Consider the following 27297-nt stretch of genomic DNA (forward strand, 5'->3'; position numbering starts at 1 on the left):
GGGTTTCCTAGACACAAGTATGAACAAACTTATATATATTTTACTCAGTAATAACATCATTAATATAAAAAAAATAAAACCCGTTCAATAGACACATGGTGTTATGATGGTGTATACTAAATATATTCAATGTCTGAATGCACTTCTGTTTGATAGTTTATGATTTTAACAAAATGTTGTAATTAACATACAATTACGTGTGCACTCAAGATGAGCAAAAAATGCCCTATTTTTAATACTAAATTATCTTTCTAAGAGAAGTAAGATGCTCACATCAATCTACCTGCTCATGCAGCTTGACCAACTTAAATTTCCTTGCCATGCATTGTGTTTTCTGCACATATAGAAAACATATTTTTCCATGAGTAGTGGTTGATTTAAAAAGTCCTCATGCAAACACCCCCACCTTTTGGCAAGGCCACCACTATTCTCACCCCCGAAATCTGGGTTAGCCTGTTTGTCCTTAACTCTTTCCAGATGTAGTTTTTTTGGGGTCTAGACGTAAAAAAATTAACTTGAGGCTCGATTTGGCTACACAGGTGGTGTACAAAATAACTTTATTATAAGCAAAACAATTACTCAAAAAGTAACATATATATGAGCATTTGCCAAAAGGTGGGATACCTGGGTGTGACAAATGAGGTCCAAAATCAACTTTATGTAATAATTCTTTAATCACCCATATTATATAGCCTAATGATTGCTCTTTCAGGCTCAGTAACTGCCAAAGCTGTATATGCAATGGTTTTGGTGTAATTCTGACTTGAATGACGGAAATAGCAAAAAGTTCGTTCATAACAATGATGACACAAATTTATGAATACTCAAAGTTCCTTTCTTCAGCTAGGCTGATGTTATATTTTGAGACATAGCAAATAACTTCCAAAAATACATAGAATTGACAATTTATAAAAATCTTTATTAATTTTTGATAAAATTACTTTTTTGTGTCATAATAGTTATGAACGAACAATAAGTGACCAAAATACTATCAATTATATCAAGTTTCATCGACTAGAATTGTCTAAAATAACACTCTGGTCTAATTATAGTCAAGTGATAAATGAAAGACCATTGTACAGCTATTTCTAAACGCAAACTGGTCTTAGGGCATATTATGCATAAATTTAAAGTTCGTTCATAACCATTATGACACACTGTTTCGTTCATAACTATTATGACAAATTTTACTTTTGGCCCCTAAAATTTACTTATATTGTTCTGTCTTTCACATAAAACGGTTTTCATTTATGAGGCTTTCCTTAAAATATTATAGATTCCTCTATATAGGGAGAATTCAAAGTTTATTTCCTGAAAAGCCCTTAGAATACCTTTAAAATGGTTCGTTCATAACAATTATGACAAACTTCAATTTTGACCTAAAAATTTACACATTTTGATCTGCCATTCATTTTTAAAAACTTTTATTAAATGAAACTCTCCTCATAATATGTATCTCTGTGCATGTTTTTAAAGTTTATTAACACTGAAAAGCCCTCAAAATATATAAAATGGACTATAAATAGTTCGTTCATAACCATTACTACAAAAGTATAATACTAATTAAAATCCACACCCATACACTTATGATAAAAATCAAAATATCAGAATGTATGCAAGGTCTATTGTGTCCTTTAGTTGGGTTAAAATTAAAAATACATCCCAAAACAACTGTAAATTACATGGAATAAGGTTTCGTTCATAACCATTATGACACACTGTTTCGTTCATAACTATTATGACAAATTTTACTTTGGGCCCAAAAAATTAACTTATTGTTCTGTCATTCACATAAAATTGTTTTAATTTATGAGACTCTCCTCAAAATAAGGTTATATGTTGGAAGAATTCAAAGTTTAATCATTGAAAAACCCTTAGAATACCTTTAATTGTTCGTTCATAACTATTATGACAAACTTCAGTTTTGACCTAAAAATTAATATTTTGACCTGTCATTTACTTTAAAATTTTATATTTAATGAAAGTTTCCTCATAATATGTATCTGTATACATGTTTTTAATGTTTATCAACTCTGGAAAGCCCTCAGAGTACAATATGTAGTTCGTTCATAACCATTACTACAAAAGTAAAATACTAATTAAAATCCAGAACCATACACTTATGATAAAAATCAAAATATCAGAACGTAAGCAAGGTCTAATACATCCTCAAGTTGGGTTAAAATTAAAAATACATCCCAAAACAACTGTAAATTACATGGAATAAGGTTTCGTTCATAACCATTATGACACACTGTCACGTTCATAACATGATGACAATCCATTATGACAAGCATATTTTTGCCTCTTCTTCGCTTCTCCTTTGAGTCATCAGCACGATACTCTTCCATGTTCATTCCACCATGTAAAAGGATGTTGTGAAACAGTGGGAAGTCCCTCACATGATATTTTGCAGAAATATCATAAAGTGTTCGTTCATAACATCATTATGACAAACCTGGATTATCTCAATCAAAGTCATATTTAAGCAAAACCATGCAAGTGAGCGGAAAATTACCCTTCTGATAGATCAATGTCAAACCAATGTTTAATACCGGTCATTCCCCAGGATGATATGTTTAACGATTTGGGTTTTCTAGACCTTGGAAAGTCTGATGATGTAATTATGACACGAGTTATGAACGAACTTATAAATTTTACTCAGCAATAACATCATTAATATAAAAAAATAAAACCCTTTTAATGGACACACGCTGTTATGATGGTGTATACAAACTATTTTCAATGTTTGAATGCACTTCTGTTTGATAGTTTAAGATTAACAATATTCTGTATTTAACATACAATTACGTGTGCACTCAGGATGAGTAAAAAATGCCCTATTTTTAGTACTATTATCTTTCTATATAGAGATATAAGATGCACACATCAATCTACTTGCTCATGCAGCTTGACCAACTTATTTCCTTGCCATATGCATAAAGCTTTCAGAAGAAAACTTATTTTACCATGAGTTGTGGTTGATTTAAAAAGTCCTTAAGCAAACACCCCCACCTTTTGGCAAAAGCTCATATATCAAATTGAAGGAAATTGAATGACGGATACATTCCAACATGAAAGACGGATTAATTTTGAACATATAAGTATGCATTAGAAGGGTTAGAAATGGCGATAGTGATGAGAAAAATAAATTTTGACAGAAAAAATTACATTCACCAAACATGTGAATGCAAATCATTATAGCTAGCTATCTTATCATATACAGGCCAAGAGCATAATCCATAAATTTCTAATTCCGCAGCTTTTTATTTAAAAGCAATATTCCAATTTTTGTTTCAGTTATGATATATATTTATACTGAGTCCAGTTACATCGTTTTGTTGATGCGCAAGACCGCAAGAACTAATTCACCCCTTTTTCCCCCAACCAACACTATGACAAACTGAAACTAGATGTTTTCATTCCTAAACCCTTTCCAAGTTTTCAATAACAATTAAAAGTTATTATAAATGATGGATCATGTTAAAACGAAACAATACTGAGGCACCCTATCACAGCCGATATATCGGCGATACATACGCAAGGGGTGTGGTCTCGCGCAGATATATCGGTGATACGTCCAGAAAGAGTTAAAAGAAACCATATTCTATAGCCTACTTAATGAACAATGAATATTAAAATATAAATCGAAGAGACTTCGGACTCGAGGACTCGAGTCCGAAGAGAGAAAAATTATATTCGGACTCTGAATTGAGTCCAGCATGACCTCCGTTCCGACTTCCAACCTTTGTTCCTAAATATTTCCAGCATGTATGAACTTTTTTTCGATTATAATGATAACAGTCGAGACGTGAGCTCTATTATCCAGTTACTAGATCAAGATCTATCTAAACTTGCCCTCCCTACATCATTTGTATGAGAACAGAACCACTAAGTTGAGATGACCTTGCCTTATAGCACAAAAGTAAGCTAATGTGATCGTCTACAAAGATGCTACGGCTATTTCACTTTTCGAATCGAGTCGAACTACACGGGTCGCCATTTTGTTTTGCCCGGATGTTCTCGCAAGATCTACTCCTCCCCTCTCTCTCTCTCTCTTTCTAAATACTGTTTTCGGTGTTGACGATCAAATCGATCAAAACAAAGTTTTTAAGAAATGATGTTAAAACACAAAAGTAAATTAATTTGGTCGTCCATAAAGATGCTACGGTTATTTAACTTTTTGAATCGAGCCAAACTACACGGGTCACCATTTTGTTTTGCCCGGAAGTTCTCGCGTTACTCCTAGACTCTCTCCACTGCCCACAGGACAGACAAAGTCAAAATAGCACGCTTTTAGGCTAACAGTAATAACACAATAGAGCTGGAATGTTTGTTCACGGCACAGAATTCTACAATTCTGTTATGACAGTGTCAGTGTAGAATTCTGGGCGATTGTCAAGATTTCCGCGTTTAATTCCCATGTGCGTTTTTCATAGCCTCAGGTATGTTTCGCTTTGGTCCCTAACCCTAACCCTAACCCTGGTCAGGGTTAGGGTTAGGGTCAGGGTTAGGGTTAGGGTTATGGTTAGGGTCAGGGTTAGGGTTAGGGTTAGGGACCAAAGCGAAACATACCTGAGGCTATGAAAGACGCACATCGGAATTAAACGCGGAAATCTTGACAATCGCCGAATTCTGTGGTTCAGGGTGAACGCTACACTGGTTGGCCTAGGCTATAACGGTGAACGCACACTGGGTGAGAATAGCCAAAAGGCTCGCCTATGCTATTCTCACCCGGGGTGAGAATAGAGGGGGCCAGCCATAGAAGTAAAGGCAAAGGAGCACAAATTAGTAACTAAGGGGAAGAGAAGATCATAACGTAATAGATCCAGATCTAGATTCTAGATCTAGAATCTAAATGATGATGAGGCTACACAAAGACAGAGATAAAAAAGTGCTAGATTAGAGTCCCTACTAAATCTGATATTCATCACCACAGTTTTGGCCCCAGACAGTGTACTGGAGCAAATGAGGTCTTAAATCTAGATATCTAGATCTAGATCTAGTGCTTTAGAAAGAATAACGACTCAAGTGTTTGAAAGAACAAAGGCAAAACCTGTGACATTCGTTTGTGGTTGTCCCAACTGACGCAAGCGTACGCACAACAACAACTCTTTCGGCCTCAACCTACATCTGCTGGGTCTGGACAATCAAAATGGAAGCTTGAACTGATCAAAAACTCTTAGTCTAAAAGACAAAATACTTACATAAAAAGCAAGGCAATGACTTGGACTGGGGGATTACGACAAAGGGTGGCTGAGATTAGAAGTATTTTTTTGATAGCACTCAAACTCCGATGTTATACAATCAAGTCACCGACTTAACACGATCACAACCACACCAACTGATATGATGACAAAACTTGCTTGACCGTGGCCCGTGATAAAAATAGCTTGATGTCAAGGTTGCATAAAGGAGATAGCAATGTTTTCTTTATCAATTCAAACTGATTCAGGTTTAAAGATATTTTCTATCAAAATAAAATAAAATGCATAATTTTAAACCTCTAAGGAGTATATATTTTGTTGTATCATAAAGACCCCAATTTTCTTAGATAGTTTGGTTTGAATCAAACCAATTATATTACCAACTACTCCCTTGTGGTCGACAGTGTCTTCCTTTTCCGGTACAAAATGTAAACATGCTGTTCGCGAAGTCTCGAGACTCGAGGATGAACTCTAATGTTGTTGCATTCTGACACAGGCACAAGTATAAATTTCTAGCTGTCCATTCAATTTATAACCTGTATTAATTGGGAAGGACTTCCGTAACGAGCGACCACCCCATCAAACACAATAAAGAAGATGCCTAGATCTAGACCTAACCCTGCCCCTAACCCTAACCCTACCCCTACCCCTAGGCCCTAGGCCTAACCCTACCCTTACCCCTCTACCCCTACCCCTACCCCAAGCCCTCAATTCTGCTCCGTCTCATAGTGGTCGCTCGTTACGGAAGTCCTAAGTTATTTGGGGGGAGGTCTAGGTGCTAGTTCTCTAGAATTAGATATTAGAATCTATTGCCCGACTATGACTATACTATTGACAATTGAATTGGCATTGGTGGGGATAATTTCATCGTGAGGTTAGATGTAGGCAGGCAAGATTTAGATCTAGATCTAGACCTAGACCTGAGTCCTAGAATCTAGATCTAGATCTATGTCTTAGCCTTGAACTGTCTTGAGAGACAATATAAGATGGCCACCTCTATTCTCACCCGGGATGAGAATAGTGCAGGCTAGTCTTTTGGCAAAAGTTTGGCTATTCTCACCCGCTGCGCGTTCACTGTTATAGCCTAGATCTAGGCCAACAAATTTTGCGTTCACCCTAAACCACAGAATTCTACACTGTGATAACAGAAAAATTGTAGAATTCTGTGCCGTGTACAAACGTTCCATTACAACTGTAGCCTACTAAAAGCGTACAATTTTGTATGTGGGCAGTGGAGAGAGAGAGAGAAAGAGACAGAGAGAGGAGTAGCGTGAGAACTTCCGGTCAAAACAAAATGGCGACCCGCGTAGTTCTGCTCGATTCGAAAAGTTAAATAGCCGTAGCATCTTTGTAGACAACCAAATTAATTTACTTTTGTGTTTTAACATCATTTTTTAACTTTGTTTTGGTCAATTTGATCGTCCACACCGATAGACAGTATTCAGAAAGAGACAGAGAGAGAGAGAGAGAGGGGAGGAGTAGATCTTGCGAGAACTTCCGGGCAAAACAAAATGGCGACCCGCGTAGTTCGGCTCGATTCGAACAGTGAAATAGCCATAGCATCTTTGAAGACGATCAAATTAGCTTACTTTTGTGCTATAACGTAATTTTTTCTTGGCTTTTATCAATTTGATCATCCACACCGATAGACAGTATTCCAAAATGAGGAAAAGCAGGTCTTGTTTCGCACCGGGTGAGAATAGCCTACGCTGGCAAGTCTCACCCGGGGTGAGAGGTAGATCGTTTTTCTATTCTCACCCCGGATGAGAATAGCCACTTCCATATAAGATAATAGATCTAGAATCTACCTCGTCTCTGTCATCAAGGATAGATCTTATCTAGATCTAGAGCTAGATTAGATCTAGATCTAGAAAAGTAAGCCCCCTCTGCCTCTATTCTCGTGAGAATAGCGCAGGCGAGCCTTTTATTCACAGGGATAGTGGTGATCGGCCAACCAGTGTAGTGTTCACGTAACAAATTCCAGCGCTCTTCTTGTGTTGGAAGTATTGAACACGTGCAATTTTGTCTGTGGGCAGTGAGAGAGTGAGAGGGGGGGGGGGAGAGAAAGAGAGAGTAGAGAGAGAGGAGTAGCCCGAGAACATCCGGGCAAAACAAAATGGCGCCCAGCGTAGTTCGGCTTGACCAGAAAAGTTAATGAAGTGACTATTTCACCGAATGTTCGGAGAAATAGTGCTGATCTTTATTTCTCCAAACGGTTTCCGGTCTCGTGATTTTTTGCCTATTTATTGCGAGAGTTCGGCGCCAACTTTCATTCTGCCTCTGGTCTGGGAAGGAACACCGCATGGCAAGCCCGCCTACATACAACCTTCAGTAGCACCCACCACCATCATGCACATGTACACACACAAACTTATACACACACTAACTAAACATGATCAGTGGGCAACTTTTGAACGTATGACGAGCTGAGTTGTGGATGGAGAGACAGTGTGAGTGACAGACCGGGTGAAAGGAAGAATTTACGAGTGTATCCACAGGCGACAGCAACTACAAGACGACGACACTGACCCCCCTGGCCTGGTCCACAGCTCACGAACGAAAGGAATGTGGCTAAGGCAGTGTTTTGCCTATATTATTGTCCATGGTTCGCAGGGTGCAAGGGAATGAGTGAGATTTTCGTTGTGTGTGCCTGGGTGGAGGGGGTGGGGTGTGAAAGTCATGAGGACGGGGATGGGCCGCGGGAGAAAACACGGGAATTGAATGAGTGAAAGAGAGGAATGACTCATGAACACTGGAGTTAATGGATCCTGTGTTTCTATTTTTGTATACTTTGAACTGTTACTGAATAAAGGCTGAAATAAAGCCCGAAAAACACACACACTCCTCACTCTCCACTTACACACTTACTACCACAGGCAGACACACTCACACACACACATGCATAGACACACACACACGCACACAGGAGCAAATTTTTGGATCTATATTCTATTTCAATTTTCAAGAGCTAGTCTAGAGATTTTTAGATGAGTGTAAAAACGTGAAAAAGAAAGGTTTCACAACAGAATTAAATCAAAATTAGTCGAACTGCCCGTAAACTACTACAAAAATTAACAAATAAGGGTGTGTGTCAACCTGTTTGAAGAAAATTGCCTGTTTTAACCCTGAAAGTGCGTAATTTTTTTTTTAAAGTACAGAATATTACATGTAAATTATGGAATCACACACATGGGGCCTGCCAGTGTCAGAACATGTAATTAAAAAAATGTAATCGGTTTTGGTGGAACGTACGCTCTAACTCTAACATAAAACATTTAAATCTATATATATGTATATATATATATTTAGAATCTAATGAAGGTAGGAACATCAAATTAAATGACGTTACACTATGCAACATCCCCCCCCCCCCCTTTCCCCAACAAAAAAAAATTGATAGAAAAACAACACATCAGAACAATAACAAGAAAAAAAATTAGAGTCTACACACTAATAAAATAAAACACCACAAAGAGTCAAAGAGGGAAAAATAAAAGTAACTGTAACGTATTCAACAAATCAACGTGGTGACAACAAGTGAGAAAGAGCCTAAGTGAAGCTAAGTGAACTTTCTTTCAAAAGTAAAGAGGTTCGGTTTCTTTCTTTTTTTCTTTTTTAAAAAAATTTGACTTCTATTCCCCGACCAAAAAATGCCAAAAAATCGAGCCACGATTGATTCGTCGCGGCCACGACAAACGCAGAAGCTAGTTCTATGTGTTGTTATCAATAACCCTCCGTAGATCTAGATCTAGACAGCAGTAGGACAGCACACGAGTGAACACAACACTTTAACTCTTATCCTGCCGCGACAAACGCAGAAGCTAGTTCTATGTGTCGTTATCAATAACCCTCCGTAGAGATCTAGATCTAGACAGCACACGAGTGAACACAACACATTAAGTTTAAGAGCAGCACCCTTCATAGGCAACACGTCATATCTGTAGCGAAAAACTGTTTGGAACTGTAGCATTTCTTTATATAGATATTTACTGCGGACATTTTCTGGACCGATTGAACCATATTGTATACGAACAATCTTTGGTAGGCCTATACTCTATAATATCCGAAATTTGCGGGAAAGGATGTGATTTCAGAGTGTTCGGAGAAATAGTGCCTAGCTTTATGTTCCCGAACGTTCGGAGAAATAGTGCCTAGCTTTATGTTCCCGAACGTTCGGAGAAATAGTGCCTAGCTTTATGTTCCCGAACGTTCGGAGAAATAGTGCCGGCCAAAAGTTAATTCCTGCTATAGTTTCCGTGTTGCATTTTTCCTTGGGAAGTGATTATTCACACCGGGTGTGCGCATAAGAATTCATTTTATTCACACCGGGTGTGCAAATAAATAATTCTATTCGCACAAGGTCTAGCCTATGCCATGTTGATTTTGGACCTTGTTTGTCACTCCCGGGTGTCCCACCTTTTGGCAAAGGCTTTAGAATTAGGTAGCCTAGTGTCGATTGCCACCGTGTGACACGGTGGCAATTGACAAAAATTGACTTTTTGTCTATTGCCACCGAGTAAATTGGAGCTCTTTTGCGTTGGTGGGTAGATCTAGCTTATTGTGCTTGAGTGCTCAGTGTTGTGCATTTGCCTCTCTGTCCCTCTGTGTGTGTGTGTGTGTCTTTTCCTGACCCCCGTCCCCCGATTTATGTTCCCCGATATAACGTGAATTTCTGCTTGAGTTTGTGTGCGTTTGTGACCTTCTACTTCTAGAATTGCCTGTGTTGGTTCTTCACCAAAGTGTAGGCTAAGGCTAGCCTAGATCTAGGCCTACGTCTCATTGAAAACACGCGAAGTTGGTACCGTAGCTCTAGACTAGATGCTCGTCCAATGAAATTAGTTGAGAACAAATTGACCCATTAGACACACGTTTGTATAATGCTAAAGATAGTGTTGTTTTCAGACTTGACACCACTTCACTTGGTAGCAATTGACAAAAAGTCAATTTTTGTCAATGCAATTGACGCTACCTTAGAATTACATGTAAAAACAACTGTACACTAGAAGTATAACATACTTGTTTCAGTTTTAGGGTTAAAGCATGCACTCATCTCTCTCTCTCTCTCTCTCTCTCTCTCTCTCTCTCTCTCTCTCTCTCAAAAGGTACAAGGAAAACAAAAAACGAAAAAAAGAGAGATTTGAGTAGTCATTTTCTTTGACACAACGCAACTTGAATTCCAATTTGAGTGGGTTTTTTTCGTAGGCCTATCGCATTGCACAATTAGAATTTGATCTATCCCTACCAAAGTTAGCACCAAGATTGTTCACTCTGCCCGAAAAAGTGTTTGCCGAAGTCTGCACTTTGCTTCAGATGGCGCTGGAGTCTTTGTTTTGAAGCTCTCTTTCTTTTCTCCAGCAGAAGAATAGGATAAACACAGTCTGTTAATTTCACTATTATTGTTTTTCACACAAGTAGATCTAGGGTAACTCTGTTCGCAAAGTCCACTTTTTTTCGAAGAGGGCGCCACCAAATTTTGAGGACACTTTTTTAATTGGCTCAAAGAGAGGACGAGTGGACTATCTTGTTGTACATGATCTTTGTCCCTATGTGATGAGGGAAAATAATGAGGAAATGCTAGGCCCAATTAATTTCCATCCTTCTTTTGAAATGCCCTGTGCCAATAATATTTTGTAGCATTCACACACCCTGTGCGAATACATTATAATTTCATGATAGTATTCACCCACCCTGTGCGAATAAAATTTTATAGTATTCACCACAGTATTCACACACCCTGTGCGAATAAAATTTCATAGTATTCACACAGTATTCACACACCCTTTGCGAATAAAATTTTATAGTATTCGCACAAGGTGTGCGAATACCATTCCATAATATTCTCACACACCCTTTGCGAAGAACTTACAGCCTTTTCCTTGATGATGACTGTTTGTAGATAGATAATTTTCACTTGTTTATTTCCCTAGTGGGTGGTTGGAGGGCACCACTGGTAGGTCTTACTTCTTTACTTTCCCAGTTTTTTCTGTATGTCTGTCTTAATTTTTCAGCACTATATTACCATTATTGTGTCGATATATGCTTCTCTTTACTCAAATAAACATTTCCCTGACTTCTTTGTAAATATTCATATGTTTTAAGCTAATGATGGAAAAACATTCTGCATACTGAGGATTTTTCTAGTCTGTATTTTTTATGGGAGGCCTTATCAGCTAAGATCCTCGTGCTCGGGATCTTAGGCGAAGGGGATCTTGGCCAACGCACCAAGGGAAGAATCTACTATTGTGACCCATGTTAACTCTTTCACTATCGCGAACTGTGTTTCACGGTTGGTGTTACTCCCAACAATGGGCAGTGAACCGTGTACAGCTCTCCACTTCCTGCTTCCGTAACTTGTCAGATGTTTACCGCAACTCTCGGCAATAAGTTGTATTAGAAACTGCCAGATTGCGCATGTCGTACACTCGACCATTGTCTACCTGTGCCGTTCGGTCGGCAATATTTTTTCACATGCATCGGCTGAAATCTGTCTACTCACGATAATCTTCCTCCTTCCTTTCATTCATTCTTTCTTTCTATTTATCTTCGGGTTTTTGCTGTGGCTAGAAAATCTGTGCATTTAATCCATTTATCTAGAAAACAAAATTGTGAATGTAGAAAGAAAATCGGTATCAAAGCAAAACATTCTAAAAGCTGTCTTGGTCTAGAGAATTGGTCAGTACCAAATGAGGATTCTACGCAGGGGGGGGGGGGGGGGGGGGGGGGGTTCGGGAATTATTACCCTGGACTGGAATCTAAAAAAAAAAATCGCTGAGACCCGAGAAAATGCACAGTCCTCAAAACCAAATCTGAAAAGGCTACTGAGTTCACATTTTACCGGTTGCGTTTGTGATATTATGTTTGGCTTTCCCCAGTCCGAGAGTAGGCTACGTTTCACGTGAATAAGCGGCTATGACGGCGTGCGAAAGTGTAGTTGTAATACTGAGACTCCATCGGGAAAAGCAAAATTTACTTTTTCTTTCGTTACCGCTCAGAATTCTCCAATGATAGTTTGTTAAAAAAACAAAAAACCACGCCTTATTTCATACACACTGTTCATCTTAACTTGTGCTCACCAAAACACCCCCTTCCCCTCCCTACATATATAAACACACACGAGAGCATGCGCACGTGCACCCGCACACACACACACACACACACACACACACACACACACACACACACACACACATGTGCATGCACAAACAAGTTTTCAAAACAAAATTACCCAATATCACGGAAAGTAAGTGTGTTTGATGGGGCAACGGTCATCTTTTTTTTTCTTTCTTTGTCTTTTTACTACCAGAAATGGGAACTTTGAGGTAGGCAGCCCTGTATGAGGCCCAGTCCAGGTGAGGAAAACCCCCTGGTAGTGAAAAAGTTAAGGCCTGCAACTGGTAAAATGGTCTCCCTCTTCACTCAATGAACTGACGTGACCCTTGGGTGGTTTTGAGCAAAGAGTGGTCAACTTTGATGACGAATCACAGTGGCATGAAGCATGCCATTTTGATTTTCGCTTATTATCCTATTGTGAGTCTCACAATCTACCCTTGTCTAGTTGCCCATCCCCTTTACCGGTCCAAAATTTATAGCTTCCCATCTCTCACACCATTATGTTGTGACCACACCAATTAAAATTCAGTCTGTCTCGCAAATTCTGGAGTAGAGACGACTGCTGCAATGATCAGGGAAGAGTTCACTGTTTGATGTGGTCCCGACTGGAGCGAAGTGATGTAAGTTTAGATGGAGAGCTGAGATACGAGTCCTGTGTTTGGGGGAAAAATGTGTCGGTCAGTTTACACCTCGATGTGAGTCCGTCGGGCCAAACATTGTACTGTTTCATCAAGTTTTATAACACTATGTGATCCCATTCCTGAGAGTGGCTTATCTTTAATGGGACGGGCAGTTAAATGGTCTGAACTTTCCAATTTTGGTTCATCGGCTGTGCCCATCCGCGTTTTGTTCCGTAAATTATGATCTGAAAAGCAGGATCTCAGGGAGATGACTTTCGTATTATAACAAAAAATTATGTTTTCTTAAAACAGTGGGATATTAAGCGAACCGGGATCGTAAGCAGTGAGATCATAGGCAGTGACTACTGTGTCTTGATGGTGTCATGCTGTGATCCTGAAAAATATATGAATATTATGAATAAAACTCTGATATTTTCTTTTCTTTTCACAGAGACCCTAGTGTGAGTTGATCAGGAGCCTCATAATGGGCGGGAGAGGCAGAGGCCGTGGTCGTGGGCTGTCCATCAACATTGAAGCCCTCGGCCTGGGGCGTGGGGATGTCTTACCACCTGTTGCTCACCCACCCCCTCTGTTTCCTGTGAGTTGACAAAACAAAAAATCACATTTTTCCTTTCTGAAAAAAAAAATTGAGTAATCAAAAATTTTTATTTTTTTTAAATTGCCGATGACAGGAAATAGCTCTTGATTTGTAAATTTATTTCACTTTTTTAGGTCTATAGTCGAGTCAAGCACAGCTATCTTGAGCATGTTGGGGGTTGATAAATGTGTGAAATACCCCTAAAATTAGAGTAAACCATGGTAACGAAAAGTTAGAGAACAACTGAAGAAAGTTATGGGAGTAACTGACAGTATAATGGGCAGGAAACGTGTTTTTAGTTTTAGTAGTTTTTACGGCCATTGCAACTGCATAAGGTCATATGAGGGCCAAGGGGTGGATGTCAACAGAGAAGTCCATTATACTGGGAATCAGGCTTACTCTGCTCACCTCTCTAGCTTCAACAGCACAAAGTCTGCTTCGACTGTCGAGGCACCCCGGAAATAGCGGGTCACAAGAGTGTGACAAACATACAAAAGAATTAGAGGAAAATGAAGATAGTAAGGATTAGGAAAGAAAAAGCAGCTGTTCCTCGTTGCAGTCCAGACACTGTTATGAGCATGACATTGATGAATCAGCCCATTTACAATTCTACTGAGCGTTCTACTGAACATGTTACATGTCCCCCCTTTGGGAATGGCTTTTAGACACTTCAGTCAGTAGCACCACCCCGAGTAAAAAAAAATTCTCTTACATCAGATCACGGTCATGATGATGTCACCAACACTGGTCAGAGCACGCCACCTACCCCTCTTGTGTATTCACTTCACGATCCCTACCTTCTCCTTCAAACAACCATACACACTTACACATGTACACAAAAACAAGCCTATTCCACACACTTTACGGTACAGCCCAATGCTGCTCCACACTGTTTGTCTTTGGTCACACCCCGCCACTAAGCACCCACCCTCACATGACAACATTCAAGGAAGCTCTAGTGTTTTATGCATGCTACAGGTAATGTGGGAGGACGCGTCTTGATACCTTTAGTGTGCTCACAGTGATGACCGGTGTGTTTATTTTCCATTTTGCATGCAGAGCAATTTGATTGTGAGGCTAGTGTGAAGAAATATTTGACCAGGCTTATTGAGATAACTTACTTGTCTTACTTGTCCACTGTGTTGGGGTCACTGCAGTCGGAACATGTCCACAATCTTATTGAGATAACTGTTCATCAGCACATTCATGTCTTCAAGAATGCAGTGCTGCCAATGCAAAGAAAATACAGTGGTTTAGTTGGGGAATAGTATATTGTTTGAGTTTGAGCTATCTGTGATTTTGAATTTTGTGCGTTTGAATTATCTCTGCATAACTGTACAGTACATTGTAACTAATCTGTGTCTGAAATGTATGATCATTGCATTGTGTGTTTTATTGTTATTTTAGACTGCTCTCTGCTCTTCTGTCTGTAATTTCCATGAAACATTTATGCTCCTCTTTTTTTCAGCCTCTTCCTTTCAAGCCAGTTTCGCTGCCTCAAAGTGAAGAAGTGGAGTACATGTTAGCCCTTAAACAGGAATTGACCGAGTCCTTCCGCAAGTCTCCATTTCACATCAAAGCTCAAAACAAGAGCAAAGACATTGATAGATACTCTGATAAGTATCAGGTTGGAATTGCTGATTCTGCAAGTGCGCTTAATCCTGGTAGGTTTGTTGTGTGAGAAATTGAATGTTGCCCTGAATTTGATGAATGGCAGGGCTATTTTAGAATAACCTCAATAACATATGGGTAAATTGATTTGCAACATTTACTTTTGAGTACTTTTAAGACTTGAGGTCTCATTTGTCCATTTGTTAGTACACATGAGAAAGCAGTACTGTAGTTCAGGTCAAAGAAAAAAGAAATGATCTACACTGAAGGTGGACTGAGGAAAAAGTGTGGGGTTGGACAGACATATCTCTAGTAATTGTTGATGTGATAGAAAAGAGATGATGGGGTGGTGTAAAAAATTTTCGTACATATGAATACTTTTGCTGTCATTTTCATGCTCAAGTTGCTTGATGCTTTGAGAAGTAAAGATTTGAAGAATAGGGTTTGTTTACTCTATTTTGTAAGTAATAATCAGTTCAGCTGAATATAGTTATTATCTTATTTTGTAAAGTTTTGGTACCTGTTCTAAGATTTATCTTCTGCATATATAAATTGAAAATTTATCAATTTTATTGAGATTGTTCATTGTAATATCGGAGACTGCTTACCACAAAGTTGTTTGAAATGAAATTCCTTGATTCTAAGCATTGCAACTTTCCTTTTTAAAACAAAATGTTCTTAACACGAACAAATTCTCTGGTTTGTTGTGTTTGTGTTATAGGGGTTTCACAATATTTGGCTGTGCAAAAAATGCACTATGTCCTACTATTGTGTCTTTGGTTATCTTTGGCTATTTTCCACCCTTTAAAGAATTTTTGTTCCTTTCCTTTGCATGTATTTAACACCCTGTAAATAAAGTACCTGCCCTCATGTTTGGAGGAAAGGAATGGAGGAAAGGCAACTGAAATGATACACAACATCAATATCAAATATCTCTGGCCATTTTGCCAGTCAGTTCTGCTCATATACATTACTTTATCGTGAAATTGCCTTCACATGTTCTTATGACCAACCACACCTATTGTGATCTTTTTAATGACATTCTTCACCTGATTAAAAAATGTGTCCTCTTACTTTTTTGCTCATGATTGACCTCTTTATAAATTCACATATATTCATATTTCTTCACAGACTGGTCTCGATTGCCAGCAGAACTTCGAGAGAAGCCAAAGAGGAAGAGAACAGCCACAGGGATCAGGCCCAATCTGAAGACTGCTCGTCGAGTTAAAGACAGTGAAGTTGCCTCTCTATTGGAGGTGATTTTGAGAAGAATTAATGACATGAGATTGATGGTCACACTTTTCTTATTCACGTGATTTGTAATTTAGCAGTAAATCTTTTCCTTTTTTCATTGAGCGGGCTGTATTAAATTATTTCAGTTAGTATTTTGCTGGATTACCTTGAAGGCAAACATGCCTCAAAATCATCAGCTCCAGGGAGACTATATCTGTAAAGGCGTGGCCTTTTGAAGATTTGGAGGCACTCTGGGAACATTATTTTTTAAAGATATAGTATTGAGGGGGGGTCTGGTGAGCTAAAAAAAAATTCATTCACTGACCTAAATAAATGAATTTAGCATAGTAAGATCTAATGGCAAGGTGGGAAATGATTTAGGGTGTTATTCGTGACATATATCACATATTGCCGTGGTGATGGCGGACGTCTTGAGAATAAACATAACTCTTAAATTCCTCAAATCTCAAACACAAATCAAGATATTCTACTTTGTAAGATAGAAATGAAAAGGCAGGACCTATATTGAGGGAATAGGGTGACTATTTTTTTTTTCATTTGATTGTTTTCATGGATGTAGCATAACTTTGAATTTCATGGTGTAAAAAAAGTGTTGAAAATACACCCCCAGTCTGATATAAATGCTCATTCCTCCTGTCATATACAAAGAAAGACCTAAATAACTAGCTCATTACCTAGAAATATGGATAATCTATCACTGTGTCAAATTTCAAGTCTCTAGGGCAGTAAATAAGCAAGATTTTAGGATTTGCATGGCGTGCTGTCCATGAAAGACATAGTTCTGAGAAAATGACCATTAAAGTAAAAAATGACTTGCTGTGATACTGTTAGTAGCCCTATGAAACAAAATTTCACATACAGCATGCATATCTCAGCAAAATGATATACCGGATTTGATAACTAGACACATTCAGTTATTTTCTTGTGCATTGAATATTAGCTGCCTCTTGTAAAGATAGCTGTTGTTTTTGTTTCTTTTTTCCATGTGCACAACAGTGGAGTCTGCTTAAACCAGACATGGTTAACAGAAAACAGCGGTTATCCGAAAGATAATAAAATCAATGATTTTTTTATTCTCTACTTGAGCAACCTCTTTAAGCTGAAAACGATATTTTGACCCAATTTTCAGCTTAAGTCCCACCCGACTGCCCACTGAACTAAACATGTATTCCTTTCCGAAATTTCCCAATTATTCTTTACATTCAAATTTCTGGGGTTAAAAAAATAGAGAACTTTATTTGATTGAATTGTTTTTATCTGGGAAGACTTCAAGTCAAGTTCAATGTTTCCTACCAGCGTGTGTTCTGAATTACTTTCTAATTGGTGACCCAAAATCCCTGCAAGTACAGTTGAACCTTATCCAAGATGGAAACCTGTCATGAATGAATTTTCTTGCTCCAGTCTTGAAAAATTCCTCTATAACTTAATGCATCTTTATAAGACGTAAACTTTTACAACCTGAAAGCGAACAGAGACATTCCTGTCAAATGTAAAATGTTAGTCCGCTCAGCCCTGATTTGAAACAAAACTGCCTACCAAGTTTTGTTCCTGTAATTTTTATGCCATGCTGCTAGGCAAGGAAAGTAAAATGTTTATTCCGCTCAGCCCTGATTTGAAACAAAACTGCCAGTCACGTTTTGTTCCACTGGCTGTGACTATTTTGCCACACTGCCAGGCGAGGAAGTTGGGGATGTATCTGTTACCCTACTTTTGTGAGACCTGAGGGATACAGATGGTCAGAGTGGTGTGTATGTATGAAATCTGACCACTGCTTGTATACAAAGTACTCAAGTGGCACGCTAGCACAGAAACTTTACCGGGTAGTCGGAGGGTATGAAATTTGATCACTATTTGTACGTCCAGCTGAGAAAAAAGTTCCCTGAATTGTTGTTACATATTACTGATGCTGGTCATGGTTTTCTTTTTTACTTTTTACAACCTGTTGCAAGCAAGGAAAAGACTTGTACCTGTTCTTAAAACTGATTTGATTGAAGTTGTTTGTGCTTTTTGCATCAATGGGTGGGACAAATGGTGGAAGCAAGGAAGACATTCAATCATTTTTTACCCCAGCATAAATCTAATATTTCTTAATGGATAGAAAATGTAATGCCAAAGGGATGTACATATCACAAAGGTGTTCGCTCCGCAACAGATGCAGTGAACGTGGAATCCAGTGAATTTGTCAGCTGGGATTTCGGGGATTCTTCCTTTTATTTCTGTGACAAGTTCTTATATTTATGAACGTTTTTGTTAATGGTTCTATGCGGATGTTCATCTTAACAGTGTCCTCGTGTAATCATAATCAACTGTTCAATTTGACAAGCGAGAGGTCTTTCCTTTCATGGATGCTATTGTGAACGTGTGGAAATGTCTTAGTCTAATGGTAATGCTTACAGCTGAACAAGTTGTATGAGGCAAACATTCAGTTTAACGGCGATCATACTGGTCTGTCTTTGTCTATTATTGTGCTTCAAAGTAAACTGAATTGTATCTGATAGGTTGCAATGTTTCGTCGTTAACCATTGTAAGGTTATAAGGGACTGCAAATGGTTTCTTCTTGTATGATTGTGTTTAACATGATCTGTCAAAATTAAAAACGTTGTCTATTTGACTTTGTCTATGTTTCACAGAAGCTAGAAAAGAATGATGTGCCAGAGAATGTTGAGGATGCTGATGCAGATGATGATGAAGAAACTGAAAAGAAGAAAAAGAAAGATGAGGAAGTGGAGGAGGAGGATGATGAAGAGTACGATGATGAAGATTTAGAGGAAGTAAGTAGAATTTATGATGATATCAGAACTGACTGTCCAATGACTTTGTTATTGATCTGATGATTTAAAAAAATGTAAAATAGATTGTCAGTAAATTTTTGCGCACTGTATTGTAATAAGGGAGTGCTTATTTGGGCCACATATGGCCTAAATAAGGTAAGGGAGGGGGGTTTAGCTTATATAGGCCACAGGTGGCCTAAATAAGGTAAGGGAGGGGGGTTTAGCTTATTTAGGCCACACATGCTCAAACTACCAGGGGACACCCTTTTAAGGCAACTGAGTTCGTTCCACTTTCATAATGGTGCACCTTTCTCATTTAGTACAGTTTTGTCTCAGTGTACAACTTATATATATCATAATGAATATTGTAAGAACAAAGCATGATACGCAAAGTTTTGCTCAATCTCAATGGTTTGAATGAGGGCCAGATTTTTCCTTCATGGAGGGGCAAAATCTAGGCTACCATTTTGGCACACTTTGGTCAAGTAAAAAGGTCAAATCCTCCGAATGGACTTCCGGGTTAAATTTGGGGTATAAAAAGTGTGTACACAACGTGGCTGAGTCAAAGTTACACTATCTTTGCCTGGGTGGCACTCTCTCGTACTGTCTCGTAGTAGTACATCTCTCGTACTGTCTAGTAGTAGTAGCCTACATGTAGATGTAGTAGTAGTAGTAGTAGTAGTAGCAAAGATCGAGAAGAATCTTTGGTAGTAGATTCTATCTAGTAGGCAGTTTAGTGAACGTGCACGCGGCAGGGCGAATCGGCCTCGATAAGCCCGTAGACCTTTGTGATCGGCCACGAAGCCTTGTGTTTTGATGGGTCTAAACAATTTAGTGTTAATCGCACTGCCACATCCGACAGGCCTTTATCTTTTTAAAAGGAAAAGAAATGGTCATCAAAATGGTTGAATTTGCGTGAAAATCGATTCGGTAGAACTGTAACTATTAAAATTTGCTTCTGAAAACAAGTTACAAGGCCATTTTTATAACTCGATGAGATAAAAACTACTGGCTGTATTATTCTGTATAAATTATGAAACTTCAGGACGTATTATTATTTTCCAACATCTTTTGCCGCCTTAGCTGTAGAGGTTGAAGTTTTCACAACACTAATAGATCTAGTAATAGGGCTTTCCGTAAAAAATGCATAGATCTACAAAAGCCGAACCACCGAATCGACCGGTCAGCGACTCGGGCACCCCGCTCTCCCCTGCACACTGTGATAACATGTTGCTTCGGTATAATTATTCAACTATTAATACGTGCTGCTATGGCAATTGGGATGTACTGACTGACAAAGCGATTCACAGTTTTGTTTTTATTTTACCATATATTTGACTTTAATAGTGCAGGTGATAGCTAGATCTAGATCTAGATTCCCTGTCTAGAATCAGTAGTAGCAGACAAATGTTAGAAGCAGCCAGAGAGCCTACAACTGCTAGATCTAGATCTAACTCATTGCTATGCCTTTGGGCTTTGGAATTGAAATAAAACGAATTGCACAGTTCTAGTTAATTTTACATTCAGCAACTATCTGTATTTCCAGAATTAATGATAACAAATCTCACCATAACAATCACTTTTACTTTTATTAGAATAATTAGATCAACTTTTTTTTCTAAAATCTGTTTTGCGCAAACTTAAGACTTTCTCTACGTGTAGAGCACAGAATTTACATTGTAAGCCTCTGCTCAGTCTTTTATTTTTAAGTATATACTTAATAAAATACGTATAGATATAGATCTATATACTCATTTTATGTTATTTTCTGGATATTGTTAAAAACGGGGTCTACCTAGCAAAATACTAGGTTTTAGGACAGGTGGACCCCGGGGTCACCGTAGTGAAATACATGTAAGTAGATTTATTTAAAGATTAGTAGACCCCGGGGTCACCGTAGTGAAATAAGTAGGTTTAATTTTAAAAGGATTGGTGGACCCCGGAGTCACCATAGCCGTAGAGGAATAAGAAGGTTTAATTAAGAATTGGTGGACCCCCGGGACACCGTGATTAAACCTACTTATTTTACTACGGTGACCGCATGGTCCACCTATTCTAAAACCTAACTAGTATTAAATTTCGTTAGGTAGACCCTGGGGTCCACCTTAAACCTAAACCTTCCTATTTCACTACGTTGACTCCTGGGTCCACCAATCCTTAAAATTAAACCTAGATCTACATGTACTTATTTCACTACGTTGACCCCAGGGTCCACCAAACCTTAATTAAACCTAGATCTACTTATAATTTCACTACGTTGACCCAGGGGTCCACCAATCCTTATTAATTTAAACCTAGATCTACTTATAATTTCACTACGTTGACCACGGGCTCCGCCAGTCTTACAATAAAATAAACTGAGATCTACTTATTTCACTATGTTGACCCCGGGGTCCACCGATCCTTAGTCAAACCTAGATCTACTTATTTCACTACGCTGATTCCAGGGTTCACATCCTAAAACAGCATTTTGTTAGGTAGACCCCGCGGTCCACCTATCCTTTTGGGGCTAGATAGACCCCGTGGTCCGCCTATCCACTTCCTTGATAATAACTGGAAAACATGCCAGTTGTCATGAATAGTGAAGAAAAATGTGAAAAAAAAAGATAACGAGGTAGACTATAATTTGTCAAAAAAATTGCAAGTGCAAGTGAAAATCATAAGATAATTTTGTTATTTTCTGGTGATCTTTTCACGGTTTATAAAATGTTCCAGTGGGCTTACTACTAGATCTATGTCTCTGAAGAACATTTTGCTTGATTTTATTAGCTTTTTTCATGTACTTGAAAGCATAGAATAAAATAGTTTCACACAAATGTATGCACAATACCTTAAAAAAGAAAGATAAGGTCATTGTTGTTGTGTTTTTTTTAACGGAATCCGTTTTACGTTGAAAAAAGCGCTAAAAACAAGTTTAAATTTTTTAAAGAATGCCCATAATATTAGGAATCCGAAATTACTACCTTGATCTAGTTTGCTGACTCTTTAATAACCATGAGCTGTTAAGAAAAAAAGAGAATGATATAGGATTTGTCTAAATATGACCATTAGTAAGATATTGCCCATTTTGTCCAATTATCCTTGCAGGTTTTAATCACCCTGTACTGCACCTCAATAAGCACAAAAAGAATATTTCTGTGACTTTGTATAAAGGTGTTTTGTAGTTGAGTTCTATGTAAAATTCTCAACAAAATAATGTACATTTGGACCGTACAACTGAGATAGACACTCATGCACACAATAACATTCACACATTACACATACACATACAAACACACTACTACATTTACTCTCTCTCTCTCTCACCACAACCACACACAAAACAAACACATACACACACACACACACACAACTCTTACACTTGGTCCACTTATTTAGAATCATCCTCTATTTTGAAATAATCCCCCGCACTAAATAAAAAGATCAGTAGAATCTCGACCTTCCGAATCCATGGTTAGTTCAAGAAATCTACCATATGATGTGGCCTAAATAAGGTAAGGGAGGGGGGTTTAGCTTATTTGGGCCACAGTGTGGCCTAAATAAGGTAAGGGAGGGGGGTTTAGCTTATTTAGGCCACACTGTGGCCCAAATAAGGTCACCCTTGTAATAATGACAAACTCATTTTGGTTAATGGGAAATAATCCCAAAAAGGATGCTATTTTTTGTTGCTGAAAATTTCAACTATGTCATCTCAAGTCTTAATACAGGGTTCCCGCGGCCTCCTTGAATTCAAGGAGTCCTTGAAAACTGCTTGAATTTGCATTCAAGGAAAAATGTCCTTCAAAACTGCTTGAATTTGCATTCAAAGAAAAATCTCCTTGAAAACTCCTTGAATTTTGCCAGATCGGACAGGAACACGTGTACAGGGTGACTGCCAGGCCCCGGGAATCCCGGGGGCCTCTGGAATTACCCGGTCATTTGATAAAAATCGCCGAGACCCGGAATGCAAAGGGAATTTGAAAAAATCTGTAAATTGCCCCATGAAAGACCCAGGAAAATACATAAACGTTCTCGAATATTTGAAAACCAAATCCGATAACGTCCTTGAGTTCATTTTTGCCGGTCGCGATTGTGATATAAAATTCATTCAGCCTTTCCCGGTCCGAGAGTACGTTACCCGCGCACAGGCGGTTATGGCGGCAACAAGTGGAAGTGTATGTGCGATACCGAAGCTCGATCTGGAAAAATCAAGATCTACTTTCGCTTTCGTTACCACCTAGAAATTTGCCGGTAGGACCTATAGTAGTCTGATAGCGCCACATTTCTAACATGCAGGTTCTGCATTACAAACGCTGTGTCGCCATGAAAATAAATAGTTTGTCCTGTGCTGTCACTTGTGGAAAAAAAAAGAAAGTGAAACAAGCTTCTTGTCGGGCTCGCCATCGTGACCGGTCATTGAACCTGTGCATTTTCGTCACATCGTGAGTATCGCGATGGTTGAGGTCACCAAAGTGCATGCAAAGTCTGAGCGCTGCGAAGTATAGGACTCGGGAATGGGGGGGTTATTGATTTTTTAAAATAGACGCACGCGGGGGAAGTGGGGGGGGGGGGGGGGGGGGGGTGAAGGCAACACCGGATGACAAAAACTAAACTTGGAAGTAGATTTTACTTTTCAGAATTTTGATTATTACTAGATCTATCTAGATCTCAAGCTCTCTGCAATGCGCGCGTTGGTGCAGGCCTTGTATGGAATCGGGATCTGTCATACTCAAACCTTGTAAGCCGTGTGTTTGTAACTAAAGGGTTCCCGTTTCATTGGGTAGGTGATAGTAAATTATATTATAATGTACAGAAGTCTCCGCCTAAGATCCCACCGCTTACGATCCCGGTTCGCTTAAGATCCCGCTGTTTTAAGAAAACAGAATTTTTACTATACAAAAGTCACCCCTAAGATCCCGCTCTGATTCACTCTTAAAAAGGTCTACATTATGATTCAACTAAGATCCCACATTTCAGATTATAATTTGCGGAACAAAAACTCGGGCGGGCACAGCCGATCAACCAAGGGGGAAAAGTTGAGATCAATAAACTGTCCGTCGCGTCAATGATCAGCCACTATCGTGAATGTGATCACATACACGTTGTAAAACTCGATGAAGCGATGCAATGTTTGCCCCAGACGGGATCACACCGAGGTGTGAACTGACCGACGCGTTTGTTTTCCCCACGTATCGCACTCACACCTGAGCTCGCCACCTAAACTTACATCACTCGCTGGGTGGGTAGAGTCTATACGTTCGCTCCAGGCGGGATCACATCGAATCGTGAACTCTACCCCGACCATTGCAGCAGTTGTCTCTACTCCCGAATTTGCGAGACAGACTGAATTTTAATTGGTGTGTTCACAACGTAATGGTGTGTAACGACAAAGGCGGTTGGGGGGGGGGGACTCGGTCAGAGATGGCAAGCTATAAATTTTCGACAGGTAAAGGGGAGGGGCAGCTGGATAAGCGTAGATCTTGAGACTCATGATAGGATAATTCGTGAAAATGGCACGCCTCATCCCACTATGCGCTGAGATAGGTCATCAAGGTTAACCACTCTTTGCTCGCCATACGTCATAAACCCACCAAGCGGTCACGTCAGTTCATTTTAGAGTGGAGGGAGACCATTTTACCGATTGTGAGCCTTAACATGGGTCACCATAGATTCTTCCCTGGGTTCGTCGGTTAAGATCCCGCATTTCTTGGCTCCCGAGCACCGGGATCTTAGGCGGAGTCTACTGTATTGTATTCTATATAGCTTTCTGTTCCAAGATTTGCAGATTTTCAGAGTCACTGCGTCTTGCCCTCCCACAGTTTTTACACCTCTCACACTGAATAGGTCTACTTGAGACATTCATGTTATTACTCTATTTTTAGTTAGAGTAATAATTTTTATCTTTTACGTTTATTGTATAAACCTTGACACCCCAACTGGTTCTTGACAGTGGATATTCTGGTTCTAGGCCTTTTCTCAGGCTCAAAGCAAGATTCATTTTTATATAGTTTATATAGGAGAATATGATGAGGGGAAAATATAAATAAGTAAGAACTGACTGAAATACCTAAGTCACAGTATCCCAGTGCCACACTGACATGTTGCTGACTGGAATGTACCTACATGCGTGGGTGCGCACCATTCTGTGTATATATTAATAAATAATATATAAATGAAGCATGCACTGTCATTGTTATGTAACATGCCCCTGGAGAATGGATGAGCTCCCCCCCCCCCCCCAACCGGAAAATTGAGAAGCCGGGTTGGCAGTCACCCTGCGAACAGTTTTTGTAGGGAAATGGAAACTATGATATATGATTCTTTTCGGACAAGTGTAGACCTTCGAAAATAGGCTTTTGTCATGAATTTCTTGACCAAATCTCCTTGAATTTTAAAAATTTCTCCTTGAAACCTCCTTGAAATCTCCTTGAATTTGGTGGGAAGTTCATGGCAGGAACCCTGTTAATATGAATATGCTTGAATTTGTACATTATGAACTTTGAATATAATATTGTAGTATTGTGATGTGTTATCTTTCTGTCTGCCTCTATTTTTCTCAGGGTGTTCCCTAAATACTAAAGCTAGATTTGTGTCAAAGGAACACCCGCCAATGAATTTAATGGGAACCTAACTAATAGCTGTTTTGTCAATTTGACCCCTTTCGATGGTGACTATTATTTATTGTCTTTTTTACTTTCACCCTGAGCATCAGTGTTATTCTCTGTTCTTTTTCACAATGGGAGCAGTGCTATGTAAAAAAGTACCCATGCATTTTCTGGATTAGTCTCTACCGGTGTCTTTATTGTCACTCCAGGAAAAGGATTTATGATTAGTATGACTTATTCAAATACAACCATCGTTTCCACTGCCTCCTTAATTAAAGTTCATAAATAATGTTTTCTGCTTTATAAGTCTCTTGGTAAATGTAAATTATGACTCCTATGTCCTTACATTGATCACGGCCCACTGTGTTTTGTCCCTGTAAAACATAGCTGCTACCCAATGGTGACCTTAGATGTTAAGCCATAGGTCAAGCCATCATCAAAAAGGAAAGGGGTGCTATGCTTTACTCCTTTCAGTCTTTTATCAAGAAGCATTTTTTTTTTCTTTTCAAAATGGATAGGCTTCTTCTTTATCGTTGTCACTTTTGCTATTTTTATAAATGTTGTTGAGCTGTTAGACATTCTGTGTGAGGATTTATTTATCTCGGAAATGCTTTTTTTTTGTCCAGGAGACTGATTATAACCTGGCCTACTTTGACAATGGAGAGGGTTATGGAGATGACGATGAGGATGATGATGAAGGCCCAACCTACTGAAAAGGTGAATGTGATACATCAGATCCTTAACAAGCCAAGGAGATAGCAGAAGAAATGTTTTCCATAGTCATGTACGAATGATTGTTTCATTTGTTGGTGAAAATTCAAAGAAAACAATGTGTATTTTTCTTTTAGAAGTTTAAGGCATTAGAAAACAGTCATTGAATATTAACTTCCTCTCATAAAAATAGCTGTTGTTTTTTTTTTCTTTTTCTTCATGTGCACAACAGTGGAGTCTGCTTAAACCAGACATGGTTAACAGAAAATAACGCTAAACCGAAAGATAATAAAAAAATTTTTTTTTTTTCTCTATTTGAGCCACCTCTTTAAGCCGAAAACCCAGCTAAACCAAAGAAAATTTGGTAGTACCGCAGATTTCGGCCTAAGCAGATTACATTGTAGATTGATGATCATGCCTTGTGATTATTATGACAGCGTGGTTCTGTTATGATATGGATTTGTTGTTGTTGAACTTGACACTGAATAGATTTGTAGGGAGACATGCACAGTCAGTTGTGATGGTTTTTGAAATGTCGTTGCCAGGGTGGTTATTGGGATAGATGGGTTGGAGAAATGTGACACGTCTGTTACTTTAACCCGGCCGTATGAGAGATTTTCTGTCTGATGCGACATCTAGTCATTGAACAGGACATTACAAGATAAAGGATCTGTAACGTTAATGTAACAGAGTTCATTTGTCTCTGATCAAGCACGCAAACCTTATTAAATTAGGCTCATGACTGTACTTTTGTACATAACATTAACAAAAATATGTAAAAAATAAATGGGTTTTTTTTGTTGTTGTTGTTGCTTCCCTTGTAAACTCAAC

The 27297-nt window shown here is 38.8% G+C and overlaps 2 protein-coding genes across 2 annotated transcripts in view; one reads left to right on the forward strand and one right to left on the reverse strand.

Moving 5' to 3' along the window:
- Nucleotides 1-5150, reverse strand: part of LOC101853707 (ATP-dependent Clp protease ATP-binding subunit clpX-like, mitochondrial) — a 32237-nt gene extending 27087 nt beyond the window's left edge. Inside the window, exon 1 of the mRNA XM_005102247.3 lies at nt 5057-5150. The gene's annotated coding sequence lies outside the window, so the exon portion shown is untranslated. The remainder of the gene's footprint in view (nt 1-5056) is intronic.
- Nucleotides 5151-5608: 458 nt separating this feature from the next.
- On the forward strand, nt 5609-27249 carry LOC101854100 (DNA-directed RNA polymerase III subunit RPC7-like). The gene is made up of 6 exons (XM_005102249.3): nt 5609-5709; nt 13389-13535; nt 15004-15199; nt 16278-16402; nt 19031-19171; nt 26382-27249. Exons 2-6 carry the CDS (start codon nt 13422-13424, stop codon nt 26466-26468), a joined length of 663 nt encoding a protein of 220 aa, XP_005102306.1. The 5' UTR covers nt 5609-5709; nt 13389-13421; the 3' UTR covers nt 26469-27249.
- Nucleotides 27250-27297: the final 48 nt, after the last annotated feature.

This window comes from Aplysia californica, unplaced genomic scaffold, assembly GCF_000002075.1.
Source record: "Aplysia californica isolate F4 #8 unplaced genomic scaffold, AplCal3.0 scaffold00318, whole genome shotgun sequence".
NCBI classification, from domain to species: Eukaryota; Metazoa; Mollusca; class Gastropoda; order Aplysiida; family Aplysiidae; genus Aplysia; species Aplysia californica.

Bases quoted from the DNA above. Each gene is read 5' to 3' on its own strand.
- LOC101854100 (XM_005102249.3), top strand. From the start codon at position 13,422: ATGGGCGGGAGAGGCAGAGGCCGTGGTCGTGGGCTGTCCATCAACATT. The intron at 13,536-15,003 runs GTGAGTTGACAA...TCTTTTTTTCAG, and splicing joins ACCCACCCCCTCTGTTTCCT to CCTCTTCCTTTCAAGCCAGT. The intron at 16,403-19,030 runs GTGATTTTGAGA...TATGTTTCACAG, and splicing joins AAGTTGCCTCTCTATTGGAG to AAGCTAGAAAAGAATGATGT.